The 18,787-nt window shown below is 31.7% G+C and overlaps 1 protein-coding gene across 12 annotated transcripts in view; it reads left to right on the forward strand.

Moving 5' to 3' along the window:
* LOC148284958 (echinoderm microtubule-associated protein-like 2) overlaps positions 1 to 18,787 on the forward strand; it is a 212,707-nt gene that overhangs the window by 147,635 nt on the left and 46,285 nt on the right. For 9 of the 12 annotated variants that reach the window (XM_088232324.1, XM_088232285.1, XM_088232316.1 and 6 more), the window contains 2 exons: positions 13,524 to 13,709; positions 17,799 to 17,946. In XM_088232324.1, coding sequence (XP_088088450.1) covers positions 13,524 to 13,709; positions 17,799 to 17,946 — 334 coding nt within the window. Of the gene's footprint in view, positions 1 to 9,692; positions 9,945 to 13,523; positions 13,710 to 17,798; positions 17,947 to 18,787 lie in introns of all 12 variants that reach the window. The other 3 variants (XM_088232270.1, XM_088232346.1, XM_088232277.1) reach the window with 1 other exon arrangement.

Below are 18,787 nucleotides of genomic sequence, written 5' to 3' on the forward strand. Positions count from 1 at the left end.
CTAATTCGATCAATGACTCGGTACGTGCATCAATACTTATTTGCCATTATACTTCTCTTGTTACAAAATCTTATTCTACTTAATCTCTGAGTAACAATAATTATTGTTTGTCACTTACCATGTATGTGTTATTACATAGCTGCCAAATAGTCAATCGTCTACTTAAAGTTACATTCGGCTATTTATGTAAAGACAATTTGACTATGAATAATATGATGATTCCTTAATTCGTTCTGCAGTTTTGTTCCTGATAACATTATATAATATACAATTTTAGTATTTAGTTTATATTTGAAGCACTAACTTTGTGTTTATTCATTATAATACAATTAAAAAACAACTTTGTTTTTAACCACTATTTTTTTATTTTCCACCGACCGGTCTCAAAGCAAACAAGCTTCTTCGTCAAGGTTTACGTAACTAATGAATCGATTCCTTTTTTTATTTTTATCGTGTTCACTAAATACTACACGTGGACCCAATAAATCAAGTCGTTTTTCCCTTACGCGGGTGGTAATTTGATATCATTATTTTCGAAGTTAGACAGGAGAGGACTAAAAGAAATATCGTTCATTTGATTATTAATTATTGTTTTGTTATTATGAATCGCTTTTTTAATTTCTAAGTTGTCTAATTTTAATATTTTATTTTCAACATGAAGTACTTTTTAGTCGTCTTATTTTAATATTTAATTTATTTTTTTATTTACAATCATCTGATAGAAAATAATCATAACTTCAATAAAGACACTGGATTAAAAGTAATTCATGTTGAAAATAAAACATTAAAATTAGACAACTTAGAAATCTTAAAAATTAAAAAAGGATTCATAATAAGAAAACAATAATTAATAATCAAATAAACAATATTTCTTTTAGCCCTCTCCTGTCTAACTTCGAAAATAATGATATCAAATTACCACTCGTGTAAGAAAAAAACGACTTGATTTATTGGGTCTACGTGTAGTATTTAGTGAACATGATAAAAATAAAAAAAAGGAATCAATTCATTGGTTACGTAAACCTTGACGAAGAAGCTTGTTTTCTTTGAAACCGGTCGGTGGAAAATAAAAAAATAGTGGTTAAAAACAAAGTTGTTTTTTAATTTCATTACAATTATAGTATACATTTTTAGAATAGGCTTAAACATTTCGTAAAGTCTGGAATCGAAAGTAAAATACACGGACTTTTAGTAAAGATAAACTGCTGTTTAAACAGTATATTATCAAGTGTTCAGACATCAGTATAAATATTTAAAAATAAATTCATATGAAAAGTTTATATTTGGTTTGTGTTTAAAATAATAAAGATAACTTCGAATTAGAAATACAAAAAAAGACAAAGAATAGCTACAACATCTAACGTAATAATTCAAATTTTGCACATAATTAATTTATTCAATAATTTTCACAAACAAGGCTATAAACATCCTCTCTGATACAGACCATGTAACTAGCATTCGATTCAAATCATATTGCAAATTTTAAAGATGTCTCGAAGCGTCACATATGTAGGTGTTTTAAGGACACAATAAAATCGTCATTAACATACTCCCTTAGTATATTTTGTTTAAATTAGTTGCAAATTACTTTTCATAACAAAAAAATCGGTGATTTTTTTACGAGTATATTTTCGAAATGTTACCTTTAACAACCATAAGTTTTTTTTCGTGAAGAAAAATTGTTCAGAATAAAATTGAAGGCCTTATTTTAAAAACCTCAAATGTCACAAAATCGTTTCAAGTGTTTAAACTGAATGCCAAGGTTTTACTTTTGTTATTATGTATTTTAATAAGATTAAATCATGGATAAACTTTGATTCTACTTTACAAAATTGTATAAATAATGCATGTATATTTATTTTTATATTTTTGAATAAACAAATTTTCTAAATACATAATAAAATGTCACTGTGAAATTAGCTGTTTTTAGATAGCATTTGAACCTTGGTTTTTTAAAACAAACTGTGATGAAATTGGTATGAATGGTTAAAATAAAAATATCGTTTTTTCAGAAACTTGAATAGTGTTGAACCCTCCGTGTTTAGATTTTCAAAATATTCAATAAGCACTGTTTAAAACACATATATATTGACTATCTAGAACGCCTTTTGAATTGTCAAAAAATGAGTGATAGTGGTGCTACATTGTGATAGAAATGCTAATTAAAAGATATTTTCTTTTCATTCAAACAAATTCATGTAGATAATTGCCGTGTTCGCAAAAACATCGTATTTTTATCAGTGAATTTTAGTTAACTATAGATTTTTCGTAATATTTCGAAAGTAGAATTGTTTGGACTCGTAGGAGAAAAATAAAAATTATTGTGGAAAATTTTGGACATTTGGTGTTTTCACAACGAGGTTTTCAATTTTGAAATCTCTTCCATCGTCGCCTTTGCAGTATATAAGTTGCGCAAATCATGTTAGTTTATTTTATCATGCTTGTGAGATAGTTCTCATTGAAATAGAACAATTGAGATAATTATAAAGATCATCAACCTAGCGTTTAATATAATTTTCTCTACTTGTGTGAAATGATTCTCGTTTCACTGCGGCAATCTGCAACCGCTTATTATACAAGCCATATCTCGTTCAAAGTCATTAAAACAATCGTTTCCTTGAGCAATGTTGTTCCTACCGCATAACCACTAATAGCCCTTTGGGCTTCCTACCTATGAGGGTAAACCACCCTCGCCTCCGGTTAGACAGCGCGTGGATTCTCAATTCCGGCTCGTAGGGTCAATTTCACATCGGTCATATAAATCCACACAAGACGGAAAAAAACGGATTGATTTTTGTTGTTGGAACTTTTTGTTACGTTGAATCGGGTTGTGTTCCTGTGGCTAGTGTCTCGGACTCACGGATATAAGGTCCGTGGTTCGAACCCCACTCTACCCCAAAGATGATTTTTATTTTCTAATAGTGACTTATTTACCACTCGTTGAAAATGATCCTCAAAATTATTTAGGTAAATCATAAGAGCGTAAATATTTCTTTAAAAAAAATATATATATATATTAAATGTCATGTAACTTTCCCTTTCCGCACCCAATGGTGCATAGGGCACTGCATTAGTACACCAATCGCAGCGTATCTTGATCATATTCGTTACGTGAAGGTAAGATGATCAGTCTTACGATTCAGGTGCCAGTCCTGGAACTATACAATATTCTAGTGTAAAAACACCCTTATAAATCAATATTTCATGTCAACCATGTCGGGAATCGAACCCGAGACCTCTTGCGTGGTATGCAAACGCGCTGGCCATTGCACCACGAGGCCGACAAAACCAGAATAGCACATTTTTTTCTTTTTATAACTTCAAACTATTGGATTTTTTTTGCAATACGTAATATTACTAGTAATATCATCATTTTTTGTTTAGTAAATTTTTCATTTTATTTAATAAAAAAAATTGTTGTATATTTTGTATAATTTATATTTTAATATTTGCATATGCTTATTTTTTTACGTTATCTTATCTGGAATTTTATTATTTATGCTGTGTTTTTCTGTTTTGTTATTCTATTGTATCACGTGTTATTATAATTTAATTAATGTTTCTATGTATTTTTTATTGTTCATTATTATGGCTTATCACGGGCACAGATTTAAAAGCCTTAATAAGTTCATGAATATGTAACCGAATGTAATTTCGAATAAATAAATAAATAAAATAAAAAATCAGTATTATTCTCTTTCGCAGTGTATCTTAACCTAGCCGGACCGAAGGGGGGGGGGGATTCGAATCCCCCGTAAACCGTTTTTAATTCGATAATTTAAGTATTATTAAAGCTATTTGCAGTATGTTTTTCGGAATCGTAAAATAAATAGAAAGAAGCATTTTCCTGTCTTTGTTTTCAAATTTTGAAAAAGTTGTTTTTTTAATTTTTTTTTACCAAAACAAAAAAAGACGTAAGTAATACAAGAGTTAATTTCACTTTATGTACATAAGCATTCGGCAAACTCACAAAAATGAATAAAATACACGAATGAGTAAAATGTGTGTACGCGAAAACATGAATAAATTATTGCACGGTCATAAACACTCCCAACGTTTTATTCTCCTGACGCCATATACAAGTAGGCGCTGGGGTCGTTCAGTCCCCCCGTTCGGATCATGTGTAATTTTTGGATGCTTAGTGAGGGAAAGGTTAATCAATTTTGTTACATAAAGGTAAGACGATGAGTCTTTCGCTTCAATTGCCAGTCCAGGAACTATGTAATATTCACATGTAAGAACACCTCTTTTTAAAATAATAAATATTTTATGTCAACCACGTCGAGAATCGAACCCAAGATTTTTTCGGATTTTTGTCTCCAATTTTACACTACAGTATTTTATAGTTCCTGAACTGGTGCCCGAATCGTAAGACTCGTCATCTTGCCTTCATGTTCAAAATGTTTTTAAAAGAGTGCACCTCTTACGTACTTCCAGGCGTTTTTTTTAAAACGTGAATATGGAAGTTGGCAAATGCCTTTACCGGGCTTGTGACCCATCATTGGCTGATTTAAATGACCACATTACACGCTGTAACATTCAACACTCTGCCTATCTTTGAATACATATATTTCTTATATGCCATAAGTGCTCGTATTTTAATATTCTTTTATAAAAAAGGGGACTATGTCTATCGAAATCTCTATGAAATATCTATCGATCTTGGTAAACTCCCGGAGGTAAAATCAATTACTAAGATTTGGTCATACTAAAAATATTGATAAAAGCTTTTAGCTAAATAAATGTTTGAGAAACTACTCAATAGCCAACTCAACCCTTTTTATTGAAGCGAAGAATATTCGATTAGCACTACTCGTTCAACCGGGCTTAAAATTACGTTTGACTTAAAACCACACCTCAAAGGGGTTTTAGAAACTTACTGCATACAGTCTGGTACATGTCGTTTTAAAAGGTCGAATTTGTCTGTGTACTAAGCGTGTTAATTCTGTTAAAAAAAAAATTAATAAAAAAAAAACAAAAACAGATTTACTTTAATTACATTTTTAAAATATACATATGATACTCGTATTATCAAATTACAACAGGGATGGAGAAAACCTTAAAGTAGAGAATTTGGAAGTCTTGGCATTTACAGGGCTTATGACCTGTCGTTGGCTGGTTTAAGTGGCCATTTTACACACTGTAACATTCACAATTTTGCATAATTTTGAACATCTATGTTCCTTCAATTCTTCCATCTGTTGAAGCGTTGTTAATAAATCCACCTGGTCCAAGAAGTATAAAAATTAAAAAATATTCTCAAGCGTTGCCTTTGCCTTGTAGTATGTAGGTGAAATAATTAAATCAGATGAATCTCACCCACATTAATAAAGGTTTCGGCTCTGTAACTTCACAAACATACACAGATGGAAGAATTAAAGGAACATTCATAGATGTTCAAATATTGGCTGAATGGTGAATGTTACGCATTGTGTAAAGGGGCCACTTAAACCCGCCAATAGGTCATAAGCCCTGTAGATGCCTAGACTTCTATATATCCTTCTCTAAAATGTTCTCCACCTCTGTTTGTAATATGTTAATTAAATGTTTATATTCGTTTTTGAGATGTTATAAACTAACTTGATAAAGCATTATTCAATATTTGTTACTAGCTGAACTTGGCCACGCTTCGCAGTGGCTTTGTCTGATATTAATCTTTAAGGGAGTGAATAAAAATAGTCTTAATAGATTTAGAAATGAAATGAAATGAAAATAAATATTAAATATTTGATTCTTGACAGCAATCATCCACGTTGAATTCTTTAAATTCTTCTTTGTAGACATTCAAAGTTTTTTTTGTTTAAAATAGCCGGAGTATTATGTGAAAGGTTCCAGTTTTTAAAGGTATATCCGGCCAACATCTTTCGTAAGCCACAGCTGTCCGCGTCATTCCTCTAAATAAAACTTCGATCGATCTTATTGTCGTCGATTCGGCATTGGGTTAAATAATTCAGATTTTATATATTAAAATTTACGTAAATTGTCAAGATTTAGACAGATGTAATGATATTCCATTATAAAGATGGTAATATACCATATATTTTAAATACATAAAAAAATAAAATAGGGTATTTAGAAAGCCTATAATTATGGACAAAAATACATCATTAGATTCCGTGTTCTGGCAAATTGAAACGACATTACGATTACAAATTCAATTACATAGTACTTACATGCCGTAATGCGATGCTTCCTCGATATAAAAGAACTACATCTTATATTTTGTTACATTACACGTTTATTCCGCTTGTCACGGGCGGTCGTTTTGCTTTTTTAAAAATGCACAGTCTGACGTGTTATTGCCACGCTTGAATTTTGACGTAGCAAAAATATCATTTGAACCCGTGCTTAATTACGCACTACTTAAATGGGGCAGGATGAAATATTGTCGTTACAACATACGGAACCTATATTTTTATTTATATAGATAAAGTGAAATGCCGATTCGATCAATAAAATATTTTATTTCATTTCGATCGTATCGACTGTTGATTATCGATATCAGATTATCATGGGACCCTTCAGTTTGATATTCGATACAAATCTGCGATATTCTTAAAATTAATTTGTTGATCATGTTCTTCTTGTCTGCGCTTAATTTAATAACGGAATTAAGACACGCACGCGAAGGTAGTTTTGATGGAACTTAAGATATCAGCACTAAATAGACTTGATAGTGAAAAGTTTGCTTAACCTCTAAAATTTCAATATGACCCTTGCGAATAGTACCGAAAAGAAATCGATAAATCAGATTGTAATCGCTTACGTAATACTGGATAAGAAATATATTCAAAACATCTATTATACAAATTATAATTTTCAAAAAATATTTTTTAAGTCCATAGCATTAGTTGTCTTCATAATAAATAACGTATGCATTACTAAAATATTATTTCTGTAATAAATAATGTATGTATACGATATACGATAAAGTTGTTCTATGGTAGTAAACAATGTGGGTATACGATAATCAACATTCATAGGATAATAAATAAAACCACACTCGACATAATTCTTTTGTTCTATGGTAGTATATAATGTATGCGACAATAGCCATTTTCTATGGTTGTAAATAACGAAGCTATCCAATACCTACTCAACATTTGTACTATACATTGCCATTGCCAAACACATACATATGCGGTACCTGACATTGTTTTTTTTTTTTTACATTAATAAATAATTCTTACGATATTTCTTTAAAATAATAAAATCTTTATTAATCATAATATGCATTGTGATACATATAATATAAAAAAACAAATGACAGGTTGCCGACGAAGATACTTAAAATTTGTATACAAACATACCCATTTCCCTACAGAAAATTGTATTTTACTATATGGACAATTTAAGATAAGAGAGTTATCTTGTATGTAAAGTATAATAGAATTGAATGTATGAAAATATGTATATTTGTATGGAAGTTTTAAGTATCTTCGTTAGTAACCTGAAGTTGAACATGTTTCGAAAAAAAATAATGCTAATTCACAATTTAGTACAAAAAAATCTATTTTACTTTGCATGCGGAGGCTCAGGGCCCCGATTACAAGGGAAAGTTAACAGAGTTATCTTCGACTGTCTATAAAGAAAAAATGATATTTGTGTACGAAAAATAATATAAATGTTTTTTGACACCAATATTTGAGAAATCCAATGAAAATTTACGGTCTTGTTTTGGAGAATGACACACCATTGCATATGTTCCTTAAAGCACAACATTCGTGTTTATTTCCAATTTCCGTGCCATTAAGCTATATAAAAAGTGGCCATATGCGTGTAAAGATAGTGAACCACCCTAAGGCCTATTAATCTTTATTAGGGATGTTTTTTATAATACTCCATCTGCTTTTCGACGTTTGTACCACTTGAAGTCAGTGTGTTGGTTTAAAACGAAATATTTATAAAAAATTGGTACATACCACACCATCAATCTATAACCGCTCCTTATTTGAAGCATTCGGTGTCCACAAAGAACCTGCAGGCATTTCTGTCAGCCGCAGGCTCCTGTGCATCTTGCCAAGCAAGCCAAGCTCGCGTCTCGTAGTTCTGACACGACCTGCCGACGAACCTGATATCTTGTTTAGTAGGCAAGCATGGTTAAGGCTCTCAGGGGTGCTATTCTGAATCTTCTCTACCCTCTAGAGAGTAATTAATTAGGGGATTTTTATTTTTTGCATGCGTTTACACTTTGCTTCACATATGACCACACTGGTGATTAAACGTCAAGTCAATATGACACGTGAAATCAAACATGATGATTTTCATTCAGAACATTATTGCGACCGTAAGCATTACCCAAAACGCATTAGGTTAAATTGATCTAATCGTATTAGTTTTTTTTCCGTTTTTTAAACAGTTCTATGCATCATCTTCTTAGTCGTTTGCTCTTGGCAGAACGGTCGTGGCCTCGTTGGCAGGAAGGAAGCACGTCGTTACGATCCGCCTCCATCCGCTTCTATCTTCAGCGCTTCTGGAGGCCTCCTGAAAAGGGACGCCAATCGCCTCTGTCACCGAATCTTTCCATCTGGTAGGACTTCTTCCGCGAGATCTATTCGTCCTTGTACCACTAATCTTTTCATATTGTCTGTTCGTAAATACCCGAGAACACGGATTAGTACAGTAGATGAAAGACGCTGTTCAATACCCAGTTCTTGGATTATGGAGACATTAGTCATTTGACAGTTAATCATCAGTGTGGCCATATTTAAAACAAATTTTATTCGCATGCAAAAAATCTCCAAATTTATTTCTTCTTTACCCCCGCGATAGGATCAATAATTGCACCTCAGGAGGGATCCGCAGTATATCGCCCAGCCAACCGTATCGCCTCCGCTTGATGACAGTTGTCACTGGAGTATGCTGCGTCCGTTCTCTTATTTCTTCATTCCCCACAAAGTCAAACCACCGCACTCCCAAAATTTTTCTGAGGTAACTATTCTCAAAACTCAGTATTTTGCTGCTTTGGGCTTTGGTTGGGTGCTAATATTCACATCCTTAGAGGAGAATAACAATATGTATTTGAAATACAGCGGGATGTTGCGTTCTTATAATTTACTTTAATATTTCAATTTCGTGGCCATTTTCATTTAATTGTGTAAAAAGTAGAAAGGAACCCGAATTCAAATACTAATATAATATATTTTTCTTTCACTTCGCAACGGAGCAACCGTCGACGTGATTTTTTGCATCAGGATAGCTGAACAACTGACAAGTTACTTTTCATTCCGAAAAAATATCACTCTCCGGAAAATTCTCAATGCAAAAATGAATTCTTAGTGGAAAACTAAATTATTATTAAAACAGAATAACGATGTTACTTCGCCACAGACTAATATATCGTCCATTTTCGACGATAGTTGGAGCACCGGCAATTGATCAGGCTACTTTTAATCCCGAAAAAATATATCATTCCATCGGAAAAAAATTCTTGTTGGACGACAAAATTAATTAATTAACTAATAACCGCGGGTATAAGATTCTAGTAAAATATATTTATTAGCGTTATTATTTTTAAGAAATGTATCATTTTTAATTTAGTTTCATTTAATTAATTTTCTAAAATTACACAACATAGTTGAATTAAACCAGATTTATATTTTACATGTGAATAAAAAATTGAATATTAGTCAGTAGCTAATTAATAAAATAAACTTTTATGACGCAGTCCATCACTGTTCAAAATTTTTCAGTCACCTCAGTGTTTAGCAGTATTTAACTCCGAAATTACAAAATGTGATAACTTCACGTAAACAAATATATGAAATGAAGCGCGTGCTCGAAAGGTTTAGTGTGTATGGAATAAGACCAATATAAAAATAAAATGAATCAGTGGCCCGGAGCAAACGGGGGAGGAGGATCAACAGGGTCTGCCTCTACCGGCGATCCTTCTCCATCGCTGAATAGTCCCCCGGATACTATGGGGGATGTTTATGCTGCATGGCGTAAGTTATCTATTTTTGTACACAATTCAATAATATAATATGTGTTTATTTAAATAAAAAAATTCCGTCAGGTTAAACTTTCATAAAATAAATGCATTCATTAGATGTATTTTTTTATATATTTTGTTTATGTTCGGGTCTTTCTATTTGTTGCCAAATTCGTACAAATCTAATTAAGTAGGGGAGGTTCCGATGTCTTGAACGACGCCCGCTGCACAGCGCGGGTTTAAACTCTACAACTCGGCTATAAGCTTAAACTATACTTTGCGTAATCTGTAAGTGTGAAAGCACTAAAATCAATGATTAATTTTTATTTATTATGGTTCACAAATAATATTACAAACAACATTGGTATAATAATCACAATTTGTTATGTTTAGATATTGCTTTTCAATTATGTATATGTGAACACAACTTGTACAAATAAGTTTTTTAAAAGTTAATATGTAATGTTTTTTTTAATTGACTGGCTTAAATAAATTATATTTATTAGAAAAGTTATTACAATAAATAATACTGAAGGTTATTAGAAATTATTTTACCCAATTAACATAAAAGACTATTTGATTTTGTAAATTACCTTCCAGTTCTACTATAATTATTCAATGTATTGTTAAAGATATAAATATCAGCATTACTTTCCACATAATTATATAATATTAACATACGTGATAATGCACTAAAGTGCGCCATAGTATTATTAAAGGTTTTTAGATAAAATGCAGTGATCGATATCGATCGCCGACAGAGGACATTCAGGGGCACATTTTCTAAACAAAATGTGCAATCAATATTACAATTATATTATAAAGACACATTAAGTCTAAAATCTGTCTCCTAACTTATCTAGACCAAAATATTCTAGGCGCTGATATAAATCATAAGCAAAAAGGCCAAATATGAGGTAATGTTCCATATGAAATTTCGAACCATTTGATATAAAGCAAAAAGCAGTAAAAAAAAAATTCAGTACGAAAAGCTATAAAATTTTTATAGTTTTTTTTTTTTAGTATCCAGATATGTATAATCAAAAACAGTGTGGTATGACTCAAACTGGTTTTTTGCTTAGAAACAGTTGACATAAAGTGTTTTTTTTTACTGATTATTTACAGTTTTTAATTATTTTCATAAAGTTGATAAATAAAGTTGAATGACTAGACAAGTGCCACCGTTTTGTAGCAACAATTCACGGACAGTATATACTTGTAATGCCGTATTAAACAGACTTCGTGAACTCGGCAATAGTTATTCCCATGTATCTGATATATTTAGTGTAGGGTATTGTTCCCATAGAACAAACCTTTTGAACTGTTTCAAAGATGGTGAATGGTAATTATACGAGTATTTATTTATTCATGCATTTCATAATATATACAGTTTTTTGTTCACTTTTCCCAGCTGTATGAAACAGTACTTATGATTTTCTTGTTGTATTACTGTAGAATGTTTTATTATTTAATTTTGTTTTTTACATTTATTCTTCAATTATTTTATCTTTCTACTGAATATGCTGTATAATTTTTAGGTTATTTTTTTTATATAAATCTTGTATAATTTTTAGGCTGATTTTTTTTTTATAAATCTTGGGTATAAGGAAATTTATGTTTTAAAAAAAAATATACATATAAATTAAGCCAAAAATGTTAATATTATAAATTTTTGTAAAAGGCAGATTTGCCGTTTATGTTAATAAAATAAATACTTAAAAGAGTCACATCACAAAATATGACTTTGGCAAAAAGCTGCATTTTTGCTTATGAGGGCAGTATACATGCAACTGGTCTTTTTGGGTGATCCCGTGTATGTAGGTTGGACTCGTTCCGGCGTTTCAGAGACAGTAAAAATACACAAACACCCAAATAACAATAATAGAGACGATGGGCTTAAATCAAACTCAACATGGTTCCCGGCACTACATACTACGACAAATAACAAACTTACACTGAATGTTCCTTCTGCCGACAGCGACACGGTATAAGCTACTATTACTTTTCACCAGTTTCAACAAATTTGGAATAAACAGCCTCATCATATTATGACAAGGGACTGTATGTTTCTTTGTCATAGTGTATAAACACTACCTAATAACTTCTGTTCAATATTCATGTATGCGGCTTCGAAAACTAATACATATTTATATTTGGATTTCCATAATGTATGTAGTATCAAATACAACACTGTTGCACAGCAGTAGGTACTTAGAATATTAATTTGTCAATTGTGTAAATATTTTTCAAATTTCACTAATGCCCATACAAATGAACAAGCTATTAAGTTTTATCAATGAATATTATAATTTCTAGCTGACTTTCATTTTCCAAAACAATCAGTCTTTTGTATTTATTTACTGTTTCTTAATTGCTATTTACCTGATTTAAATATAAGTGCATGCATAGTACGTAATACTCTCGCCTTCCACACAGTAGCCAGGCTCTTTATAGACCTGGGCTTAGAGAGCGAGAACTATTCACGAGGACCCGTCACAATTGATCTTCACAGGTCGCAGTGACGTCAGGACCTTGCATAGCACTGACCCCCACCACTAAGAAAAATAATAATATTACGTAAGACTACTACTTTAGACGTACTTTTGGTGAACGCATTTGTGATATCAAGAGTCGATCATTGCAATAGAATATATGCTGGCTTACCTAAATATAAAATGGAGCAATTGCAGTCCATTCTGAATGCAGCTGCCAGGTTAATATTTGGTGTATCAAAGTACAATCACAATACACCGTTTTTTCAAAGCCTTCACTGGTTACGTTTTCCAGAGAGGGTCCAGTACAAGCTGTGTTGGTTAATGAACAAGGCGATGCATACCACGCCTCCTCAATACCTTAAGGAACTCTGCGTTCCGGACGAGCTGCCAGATAGGCGCCTCACTCTCCGCTCAGCCTCCCGTTCTGCTGTAGGGAAGGTGATACAACCTCATTCACGCAACCAGAGTTCCAAATTTGGCGATAGGGCTTTTGCAATAGCAGGACCTTTGGCGAGGAAAGCTCTACTTTCAGAAGTTGAAATTGTGCAACAGAATCCCTTTTCAGAAAAAAATAAAAACTTGTTTATTTGCGAAATCGTTTCCCGACGTACTACTTTTTAGATGTTATTTTTAGAAGTACCATATTATGTGTATTTTATAGCGCTGTTTTCGTGAGTAATTACTTCAAGGGCGCTGTACATTATCATCATCATCATCATTCCCTGTTCGCACCTAATGGTGCATAGGGCCCTGGACTGGTACCTAAAGCGTAAGACTGATCACCTTAACTTCTTTTTAAAAAATCGATCGAGATATGCTGCGATTGGTGTAATGATGATAATGTACAGCGCTCTTGAAGTGATTACTCACGAAAACGGCGCTATGAAAATTGTCGTAATTTATTAAATCTATTTACATAAAAATCTTTATTTATCATAATACACAATTCTTATAAATGCAAAATAATAAAACAAAGGTATGCATGACTAAAACGCGGACTTATTGCCGCTGGCAATTTTTTACAGTCTGACCAATAATTTTTTTGAAAAGTGCAATAATAATCGATTTTACCAATCTAATTGTATTTTTTATTACAGATGAAATGTTGGAGGCTGAGGGCGGGAGTATGGCTGTGAGGGTCGGAGCCTTGGAGCGAAGAGCTCTAGAACAAGGTGAACAGCTTCTCTGCCTTCGCTCATCCCTGGCTGATGCCCTAAGGAGGCTTGCACTCCTCGAGGCACCGAGAAATGGGACGCACACCACACCAAATACTCCCACTAGATGTAAGTTAAACTTCCAGCGGACAAATTAATATATTTCCTCTTGCTAACTAATCATCTCTTTATTGTTACATTATGTAAGAAATTATTGTCATCTCATATTTTACTATTTATGCAATATGGAATAAAAAGTACTCTTGATTAAGTAAATTTATTAATGCAGTAGTCTACAAATGAAATAACATTATAGACAGAGTTTGTAATAAGATATAAATAATCAAGCTAAAATACGATAACTATTGACTATCTACATAGATCTTGGCGTCTTTATATTATGTATGCCCCTTCACAGAAAAATATTTTGTTTGAAATGTTGCTAAAGAGATGACACAAAGAGAAAAACGATGGATGTGCGAAAAATGTGACGTTGACTTTCTTTTATGTTTGATCTTGAAAAGGTTTTATAAAGGCATTATATTCCGGGTTTCAAAAAAATAATTTTTTTATTTTTGCATCACAAACAATGATAAATAAAAAAAATAATGTGACCTCGCTGGGGTTACCCGTGCCGAGGACACTTAGCAATATACTTTTTAAAATATTTTTACATGTGAGAATATACAAAGTTTTAAGCACTAAGTAGTTATGTTTATATTTAATTTATGCATACCTATATTATTTATACTATAAAACGCACAAAAAAAGAACAAAAACATAACATAAACGTTACATTTGTGGAGCGATGAGGAACTTCAGCCCTACGGGAAATTGGATACAAAAAATGTTTTCTTACGCGGGGTAAAAATTAGAGCATTAAAATGTACTGCAAAGTTTCTTGAAAATTTACGGTATTTTTTTTTTTTTTTTTAATATTTTGATAAAAACGCACTACTTTGAATGACGTCACTAGTTCATGTAAATCAACCTATGATCTGAGAGCTATGGAAGATTTCCGGTCTGCTTGTCGCTTCTGGACCTATGGGAAGAACTGAATAAGAATAAGCGGAAATGAACCTCTGACGTTACACGCGGAGTTATTTCAGAAATACAAAACTTTAAAAAGTCGTAGCGCTAATAATACGGTGTACAAAAATTTAAAAAATAATTTTTGACTTACTTTAATAATCTATTAACAAATAAAAAAAATTTAAAAACTGAACTTCCTCATTGATTCAATGTTGGTTTGGGCGAGTGAGACAATCCATTATACTTCTCCTAGCTCCACTATCCATATTTTATAGTATTTTTGAACATTTCCTCGTTACTAATTGTTTTAATGGTATATAATATAATTAACCCAAATATGAAATGATATACCTACTTTTGTACTAATCGAGTTGTAAGATAAAATGATAAAAAAAAATCTCTTTCATATAAAGTTGAAGGAAATCACTTGTGTCGTTGTTCTACCATCATGACGATATATTTAAACTTTTAAATATTAAAATTATTTCTGACATGCAAATTGAATCGTACGGCAAAGTTTCTTAAAAATGTACGAAAAAAGTATTTTCATGAAAACGAATTACTTTTAACGACGGCATTAGCTCATATGAATCAACCAATGATAAGAGAGGTGTGGAAGATTTTTGAGTAACGATAATTCAACGAACCAATCGCCAGAACCGACCTAGAAGAAGCGAAAGAGAACTTGAGACGTCACACGCGCAGTAATTTCATAAACACAAAACTCAAAAAAATTTCGCTGATGATACGATATTTTTGGCTTTGTTTAATAGTCTATTAACATTTTTTTTAAACCACTTAACTTTCTCACTTTTTAATTCTTAGTCCTGTAAAAACAAAGTACTTTAAAAACACAACGTGAAGGGATTTTAAAGTCTACCTTACAGTGGCGAATGGTGATTTTATTTACAGGTAAGCTATAAAAAAATATCATATATTTGTACCTACATAGTAGGTACATAATATAATGTAAATTGATATTTTTCTGTGGTTCTGTGTGATACAACAACTGTCATCCATGAAATCAACTCAAACGATGTAACTTCGTGATATATGATATTATATAGAAATATTATCTATTACTTTAATATATAATTCATTAAAAAATAAATAAAAAATACCACTATGAATTCAGTCGATATTAGGTATTTAATTGAAATGTCAACTGGCCGCATTTTTCTAGTAATTGATAGTGCTAAAAACGGCCGCGTGGAGCGCTTTATGTCCTGCAATATGATGCATGAAAGTAATTATGGTCTTATGTCAAAAGTACCATCTCAAAGAAAAATAGTCCTTTAGAAACAATGTTTGGAATACTGTTTTCCAAATTAAGAATTTTCAAATAATTTGTGTAATCTGCAAGTTTAATCTAGGAGAGAAAACCCCACTTAGGTTAATACATCCAAAATATAGTATACTTATTTGTATTAAAAAATAAGCTGGAATAATTTACTAGTTTCTTGGCTCACCGCAGGCGCTGGGCGCGCTTTATTAAAATTTATATTAGAATAAAAATACAAATGGTGGAAATGATTTAAAATAACTGTTAATTATTTATTTGTTTTTCTGTAAATAAAGTTACAGTAAAACATTATTATGGTGTGTCAAATATAATGGTAAGCTGCGCATAATCGCTTCTATACACGGTTCGCCCCTGCTACCTAATTGGCTGTTAAAATACCATTACTAAATACATTTTTTACAATATAAGAGATGGGAGTGGGTATAAAACATACAGAATATTAGAAATTAGAAGCGCCCCAACATTTAAAATTGCTTGACCCAAGCAATTTTAAATGTTAACGTTTACTTTAAAAACACTGTGCTTGTACTATAGTTCTTTTATTGTGCTAAATACTAATTCACTTCTTTTAAGACTTCAAAGAGATAAACTCATATTCGACCTTGTGTTTGTCTGAACTTGATAAATGATAAATGTAAATACTGGTTTGAAGCAAACAAAAAATGATAAGGGATAATGAGATTAAATACTTGTACACAATAACATGATAAATGTAATATTGTATTAGTTTTAGAAATGTTTATTAATCTATGGAATAAAGATATCAATTAACAGAAGTTAATGATATGTCATATATCTAATAACTATTTTATGATGAGTATTATACATTATACTATGGTATTATAAAGTAGCTTCTCAGCAAGTGGTTTAATTTATGAATTATTATTTGCAAATCAAACTATTGCTGTCAAAAAATGTAGATGTAAAAGTTTTAAAATAGATTTTTTTAAATGAACCCAAATATTAACTTCCTTTTTTTCTTTTTTTCCTTAAACTCATTCTTTATCCAAGTCTTTCAAGTATGATTTTAAAAATCTTAACTCAATTTTTATTTTGCACATTTATACATATATAAATACCAAAAGCAAAGTAATACATGTGTTCTCCTGTAATATAAGTTATTTGTATTTTCCATAAATATACGCATCTTTCATAAAATTCTAATCAACTCATGTAATATATTTCATAAGAAAACATTTTATTAATTGTTTTTTATTTGTAAACCAAAAATATTTTTAACAATTAGATAGGTTTTTATTAATAGTGTTACGGATTAAGATATCTGAGTTTAATTTTCGCTTTACCACAAACTAAAGAGGAAAGGCGCTCTGACTTTTCTTCAAACAAGCGTATTTCCAAATTCGCTTCCTGGATTATGGCACTAGCGCAGTGATTTTTTGCACACTATAGATATTTACCATTGTTGTGTCTATCATTTTGCTTTTTTGATAAATTGTTTCTTATGGGAGCTACGACTATCCAAAAACCCAAAAAAGCACCTAGTTTTATCGACCGTCTTAAGAAGTACAGTATACAAATATGATAAATAATTTTGAAAAACAGAAAACGTATCGTCACAGTAAATTTCATTCTGATACTATTTTAATTTTAAAAAAACAACCAAATCGGTTCAGTTTCGGGGTGCGGAAAACGGGACATTCAGACAACATCAATTTTATCTATTCATCAAAATTCCCAGACACCGCCTATCTTTTTAATGTACAGTTATTTATGCCTGAATGAAAATAATCACCCAATTGAAATGTTTGGGTAAATCATGAATTCTAATCAATTTACAATAACTTTGATAACTAAATTCGGCTTTAATTGAAACTTTATTTGTAGAGAAATATATCATTGATTTGATTAAATTCTCATTACAGCAACAACGCCATCACAAAATAAAGATATCAGATTAAGAACTCCGTCCTACCGCCAGTCACCTGACAGCACAAATCAACCTGCAGTAAGGGACCCTGTGAGAAGAACAACCGTCCACGGATCTACCAACAACTCGGGACTTACACAAAGGTAAAGGACTTACACAATGCAATATTTGCTATTTATTCGATGTAGCTAGTATAAAGTGATGAGTTTGTAGGGTTTAATGCTTTTTGATGATAGTGAGACATCACGTCAGGGTCACCAATGTACGATTTTATCAGGGAGCTCTTACCCCAGTTGGAGATTGACAAAATAAAACGACGTTATGTTTCAATGTGTATTATTACATGTTGTACGGTATAATACGGAATCGGTTATGTAGCGCGAGAGTTACTGACTGAGTAAATATTTATCCGATTGAGCACCCAAGGGTGCTACTGTATATATAGTAATAATTCACAGTGTTCACTTTACTTCCTAGTGGGGAGTAGAAGTCATATTCTATTTCTCTGACTGTCAACAATTTGACGTCCGTGTTAGGTAATCAGTAATTTGGATGTTTTTGATTATTTATTGTTTTAAAAAGAAATTGGATGACCCACCTTCTGCACTGTCCTTAAGACGACAGTAAGTCAAATGACAGTGGGCATTGGTTTCTGGGCGAGTCCCACACATTAAACAATTTTAAGACTATATTTCTCGAACTCTAACCGTCTAGAGAACTAAAATCCCAACCAGCTATGCGCTCTGTAGCTGCAAAACATGTTGCAATGTTGATTCAACGTCGAAACGAGTCCAACCTACTCGAGATCACCCAAAAAGACCAAACATGTATTTCACCTTATTGGATTTGTAAAAATTTGGCAAAACTTAAAAACAAACTAAAATTTTGTTTTTTTTCAAGATGTGAAATTTTGTTGACAGTCCCACAGATCTATATTATGCCAGTTATCTGGACTTACAATATTCTCATTTTCTCTTTAATTTT

Source organism: Micrasema longulum, unplaced genomic scaffold (assembly GCF_059751315.1).
Source record: "Micrasema longulum isolate JH-2025_06_02 unplaced genomic scaffold, ASM5975131v1 h1tg000073l, whole genome shotgun sequence".
Taxonomy (NCBI): Eukaryota; Metazoa; Arthropoda; class Insecta; order Trichoptera; family Brachycentridae; genus Micrasema; species Micrasema longulum.